This window comes from Monodelphis domestica, chromosome 4, assembly GCF_027887165.1.
Source record: "Monodelphis domestica isolate mMonDom1 chromosome 4, mMonDom1.pri, whole genome shotgun sequence".
In the NCBI taxonomy this organism is placed as follows: domain Eukaryota; kingdom Metazoa; phylum Chordata; class Mammalia; order Didelphimorphia; family Didelphidae; genus Monodelphis; species Monodelphis domestica.
This window is the reverse complement of record NC_077230.1, coordinates 69,945,549-69,952,026: the sequence shown is the minus strand read 5'-3', so window position 1 is coordinate 69,952,026 and position 6,478 is coordinate 69,945,549. Positions and strand designations below refer to the sequence as shown.

Below are 6,478 nucleotides of genomic sequence, written 5' to 3'. Positions count from 1 at the left end.
TTCATCCTAGAAGTTCACTTCATCCCCAGATTTCTCACACTGGAAGTATACTACACTCCCATGGCTCTTCTATCTGCAGAACTGATTCCTTCTAGAACTTCCATTTGAAGGAAAGAGCCCTGGCCAAGCATACCTTCATGCCTTTCTGGTCTTTTCTCGTGATTCTCTGAACTTTCTCTAGCAACATCTCCCGCCTTAGGTTCCTTCTCTCTCCATTTCCTCATCTTCTCTTTACATGTTGTCTTTCCCAACTAAAATATAAACTCCCTGAGAAAAAGAACTGTCTTTCTGCTTACTTTCTTGTTACCAGAACTTAGCACAGCACCAGGCCCCTAGTAGGTACTTGATATATATTGACTTGATTTGAATTTCCTGATCTCTTTAGTTTGATGGTTCTCAAACTTTTGGGTTAGAGCATCTCTTTCCACCATTTATTTAGGAACACAGTTTTTATTTAGTAGTAGTCTCTCGGTAACTGAGGATGACGATTGTCTTTGTACATTTTCATCTATGATAGATGAGTGTGCACAAAGACATTTGTGCATGAAGATTTAAGTGGAAGAGTCGATGCACAGAGACAGTCCCACTCTCTTGGCGTTGGAAGCCTGGGTCCAGTGGCACGAAAAGTCATTACACCTGGAGACTTCCTCAGCTGTATTGGATGGCGGTGTTGTCCTTTGTGCTCCAACACACCCTAAGCACTCCACAGTGCTTTGCTGCGTTGCCCTCTCAGCCGTTGAACCTTCTTGTTGGTTTCTTCCGTCTGTTCCGCCGAAACAGTCTTCACATGCTGGGTGAGCAAAGCCCTGGTTCACCAGGGGTCGATGACCCAATGGCTACCCTCACAAGGTTTAGCCAGCCTATCGAAGCCGTTGCCCGGGCTGTGGCCACTGCTGCATGGTAGCAGCTACTGGGAGCCACAAGTGAGAGCTGGGTGTCAGGTGGGGGTCAGAGGCTGGAGAGCTGCCCTAGGAGGGCATGACAAGCCCTCCATACCAGAGATACTACCCCTCCCTGAGCACCCCATACACCCCACAGTTTTTATTTCATGTGTTATATTTATCAATATTTGTTGAAATCAAATGGATATTGATTAATTTAAAACAATAACCCATTACATGTTAACAAATAGCATTTTATGAAACTAAGTAGATTTTCCAAAACATAGTGAGAAAAATATCATTTTAGATATTTAGATCAAGATCTCATATATGCTTCTGTCTTTTGTGATATTGAAATCACTTTAAAAGACTGATATATGTTAATTTAAGATTGTCAAGGAATTCACTTTTGTAATTTCTAAATGAAGCACTCAAGTCAGCTGTCAAATTTTTGATGGTGTTTTAATTACAATAGGAGGAAGAAAGTATTAGAAGGAGGGGAGAGAGAGAGAGAGAGAGAGAGAGAGAGAGAGAGAGAGAGAGAGAGAGAGAGAGAGAGAGAGAGAGAGAGAGAAGGAAAGAAGTTTAACTTAGACTTAACTTAGACTCACTCTGGCCTTGGATAGCCAAGGCAGGAAAAGGGATCAATCTGAAGGAAAGCAGTCTGCAGGGCTCCTCCAACTCAAGCAAAGCCTTGAATTGCCTCTAGCCCTCCTCACAGGAAGTCACGAGAACTCCAGAGACTGTTCTCTACCTCATTTCCTATATCTCACATGTGCTAATGGTGGCTCTAGCTTGACCTAGGACCGCCCAGAGGTCTGTCCTTTTTTTTTGCACATGTCTGTTGAAGGCCATTTTCTCAAATAATTAAATCTTGAGTTTCCTGCAGTTCTTTCTAATCTTGTTACACTTAGTAGGGTGGAGAATGTAGTTTCTAAGACCTGATTCTGTTATTCCAGTATCTCTATTGTTATTGATCAGGAAATAGCTAAATCCAATCTTCTAAAGAATGGTCTGAATAGGGTGGAGTAGCTTTGAAATTCATACTTTAATTTGCTATGATTGTTTTGGTTGGAGTATTTGGAGAAAAATAGCTTCGTTTTTGTATTGTGTTACCTTGCAAAGAATGTCAGTATTATTGTGAAAATAGTTTTGATCAAGTGGACCCTCTGAAAGAATTTTGGAGGTACAAGAAGTACATGGATCATACTTAGAAAACCACTTCTCCATTTTTCTCTTTAAAAAAAAAATATACAGTAGTAATTTAGCTGAATATTTCTCTGCTTGTATATTATATCATTCAATAGAATGCAAACCCCTGGAGAAAGTTCCTTACCAGGGATAGGGACTTTGCTTAATTTGATTGAATAAAAACAAGGACATCCCAAACTTACCTGATGGAAGGCTAATGGGAGAATTCTTCAAGAATCAACATTTATTTGCAAGGGAGTCCAATACTGAAATAAGAATAGATAGAATAAATGTGATTTGGAAGGCTTTTCCACCTGGTTTCCAACTATCCCCTTTAGAAAGCCAAGAGGAAGATTTACAGCTATATGTTCAGCAGTCTGTCTCCTGAAAATTGTTACTGACTAATAAATTAACATCTAATGTTAATGTTCTCTTGCCCAGAGAAGAGTGTAGGATGGAAGGTGAGATTGTCAATATTAATAGTAAGGGTGCACTAGGCAAAAGGAAGGATTTAACTTTGTGACCTGTGAAACTAGCCCAGACTATTTGTCATTGAACCCTGACCACAATTCATTCTTCGCTTCTCTCTTCTAGTAATTCCCTTCTTCTCTGCTGCCATAGATCCAAAGCTTCTGTCTCTCTCGACCTCGGAATTGATGTGTGCCATTAGAAGCTGCTACTTTACTTATAATGCCAAGTTCACGTCTGTTATAAAGCAGACAGCTCTCAGCCTGTGCTGGAGGGAGAGAGCTATTCTTTCAGATCATGCGTCCTTAAGGGAAGGAATAGAAGCAATGATGTTTTAATTAAACTTTTGTTTCCTGCAAAATAGAAATGTAGCTCTTACTGTTTTTGTTGTTTGGTCATTTCAGTTGTGTCTGGCTCTTTGTGACTCCATATGAGGTTTTCTTGGCAAAGATACTAGAGTCACTCATCATTTCCTTCTCTTGCTCATTTTACAAATGAGGAAACTGAGGTAAACAGGATTAAGTGACTTGCTTAAGGTCATCAGCTGGGAAGTATCTCAGACCAGTTTTGAACTCAGGAAGATGAGCCTTCCTAACTCCAGGCCCAGCACTCTGTCCACTGGGCCACCTAGTTACTATTGTAGCTATTTTTATTTAATTGTAATGATGGCTGTCATTTCCTTTAGGAGTAATAACACTAGCTATCATTTGTATGGAGCTTGTCATAAATAATCTCATTTGATCTTCTTGACAATGACCCCAAAGCCATTTTTATTTCATTATCAATGAAATGCGTTTTCTTTATTTCCTACCTCACCCATTGAAAAAATAAATATAAAATCCTTGTAACAAATATGACTATTCAAGCAAAATAAATTCCCACATGTTCAAAAATATGTGTCTTGAGTTTATCACCTCAGTAAAGGGGTGGGTATGCTGTTAATATTTATAGAATGCTTTTACATTTGAAAAACACTTTGTATATATTATCTCATTTGATCCTCATTAATAATTCTTTCATTCATTTAAACATTTAAAAAACCTTACCGTCTCCCTAAGTATTCTAAGTATCTGTTCCAAGGCAGAAGAGAAGTATGAGCTGGACGACTGGGATTCAGTGACTTGCCCAGAGTCACATAGCTAGGAAGTATCTGAGATCATATTTGAACCCAGGATTTTCCATCTCGAGGCCTGGCTTTAAATCCTCTGAGCCAACTAGCTGCCCTTCAATAAACATTTATTAAATACCAGCTGACTAAACACTGCAGATACAAAAAGGAGCAAAAGATAAGCCACTGCTAGCAAGTTGCTTACAATCTAATATGGTAGGCAAACAAATATATACAAAATAAGCTATATACAGGATAAATAGGAAATAATTAAAATCAAATGAGCTAAGTGCATTTTCTGTCTTCCATTCCTGACATGTTCTTCCTTCTCCTCTGGTTCTACTAACTTGCTTGGCTTCCTTTAAGCCCAAACTAAAATTCCTTTTTTTTCCTGGAAGCCTTCTCCATCTCCTGGATTCCAGAACCTTCCCCCTTATAATTGTTTCCTATTATGCAAATTAAGAAACTGAGGTAGAGAGTGATTAAGTGACTTCCCCAAAGATGCACAATTGGTAAGTATTTGAAACATGATTAAAACTCAAATCTTCTTGACTTCAAGTCTAGTGTACTAAGACAGAGATATATTAAGTGACTTGCCTACATTCACAGTTAATATGTGCCAAAAATGATTCAAACTCAGATTCTTCTAACTGAAAATGCAGGGCTCTTTCTGCCATATGTGACTCAAAGGCCTTGACATGGTTGAGAGAAAATGAATGAAAAAAAAAAAAACCCAAACATCTATTAAGCAATCATTATGTACAAAGCACTGTACCATGAAATAATCACACTGCCCAATGTCAAAGACACAGCAAATTGCATATTTGCAGTGTATCTTGGGAACATGGGGGTTTGTACAAAGGAAGTCTGAATGGCAAGATCCATGTTCTTTGTGATGATATCCTGATCCCCATCTGCAGGAGGAAGAATCACATAATGTTTTGGTAAAGGATTTTTCTTTACTCAAAAGTGATGTTCTAAGAAGAGTGATCGTAGCCCCAGGAGACTGTCTGGCTAATAAGAAAAGAGTTCCTAGTATAACATCTTGGGATGACTTTCTGAATCTTCCTCCTTGTAGAAATTATAACAATATATAATTGGTGATTATTAGAAATGGCTAGGTGCTAAAGTAGATGGAGCACTGGACCTGGAGTCAGCAAGACCTGAGTTTAAAGCTACCTTTAGATACTTACTGGCTCTCTGACCCTTAGAGGAGTCAGCCTCAGACTCTTCATTTGTTAAATGGGAATAAAAATAGCACCTAACTCCTAGGGTTGATGTGAGGATCAAATGAGACACTATTTGTAAAGCATTTGGCACAGGACCTCGCAAATAGTTTGTCCTTAAAAAAAAAAAAAAGATTGCCCTCCGCCTCCCCATTTCTTCACCTTTTCATCTCATTGGGAACTTTAGGCCTCAGGAAGTTTTCACAAAAAGAAATCGAATAGAATTTGTGAGACATAATCCGAAGTGAGACTTCCTTGATTCTCTCTAGGATAGAGAATCTATAGTGAAAGTTGTCTTTTCCTGAGAAAACTCTGTGGCAAGAAGTCAATGGAGGGAAGAGAACAGACTTATTTTGTAAGCTGCAGCATCTATGGGAGAACTTCCTCTCTCCCTACACTGCCCTTAGATCTGAATTTCTTGACTTCCAGGAGAGCAACAAAACTGAGACTGCTGAAGCAGCTATTTCAGTGAAAGTGACAGATGTAAATGATGAGTGATGGGGGCCACCTGGGGAAGCTGAGAAACCATTGCCAGATTCCTAAAGAGCATCATCCTTCCCCCCCCCCCTTTTCCGGCTGGTCCAGCCACTGCCCGAGCTTCTGTAGTGTGGCATTGAGGAGAACGGAGACCAAACCCACGAGAACCTGTTTCAAAGCCCTCCTCCTCATCAACGCCTTCGTTTTCTGGATTACCGGCGTTATTCTTCTGGCAGTTGGAGTCTGGGGCGAGCTTACTTCGGGCACATACATCCTTCTTATTGCAGAGAGCTCCACCAATGTCCCCTGTGTACTCACTGGGACTGGCACCACCACTGGGGGCTTTGGTCTATATGGATGCTTTGCCACATGTCATGGAAGCCTGTGGATGTTAAAACCAAATGCCATGTGCTTGTCCTTGGTGGCCAGGATCTCAGGTTTTGTGTTTCTTCATGAGATCAAGGACACCTTCCTCAGGGCATACACTGAAGTCCTGCAGAATTACAGCAGGACTGATGAGAGACGCCGTGCAGTGGAGGATGCTCATGAGAGCTTGAGCTGCTGCCCTGTTCAGAATACACTGGAGTACCAGCATCCTGGAACTCCCAGTGGCTGCATGAATCCCAGTGATTGCAACCCCCAGGATCGACGCAGCAGGACTGTGGCTGCCACTAAAGTCAATCAAAAGGGTTCTTATGATCTGGTGACCAGTTTTATGGAGACGACTATGAGAATCATAGCTGGAGTGGCTTTTGGAATTACTGCTTGGTAGGCTGTTGGCTTGCTGGCTGTCCCGGTGTATCACTGCAGTCAATATGGGATAGCTAAGGAGAAGTATTTCAGGGATGCTGGGGAAAGAAGAAACCTGTTTCCAAATTGGAAGCTGCAACAGTTTAGGAAGAATTTCAAGGAATATTAGAGCACACTACACACACACACACACTCACACACACATATTCATGTGTAAGAAGAAGTCTTTCAGGTATGCTGGGGAAAGAAGAAAAACTTGTTTCCAAATTGGAAGCTGCAACAGTCTAGGAAGAGTTTCAAGGAATATTAGAGCACACAACACACACTCACACTCACACACTACACACACACACTCATGTGTAAGGAGAAGTCTTTTT

General features: G+C 40.6%; 1 protein-coding gene across 1 annotated transcript; it reads left to right on the top strand.

Annotated features, from left to right (window-relative positions):
* Positions 1 to 5,364: 5,364 nt before the first annotated feature.
* LOC100010967 (tetraspanin-7-like) lies at positions 5,365 to 6,175 on the top strand. Its single transcript, XM_056826081.1, is given in 2 exon segments — positions 5,365 to 6,110; positions 6,112 to 6,175. Coding segments are annotated over 2 exon segments (810 nt in total).
* Positions 6,176 to 6,478: the final 303 nt, after the last annotated feature.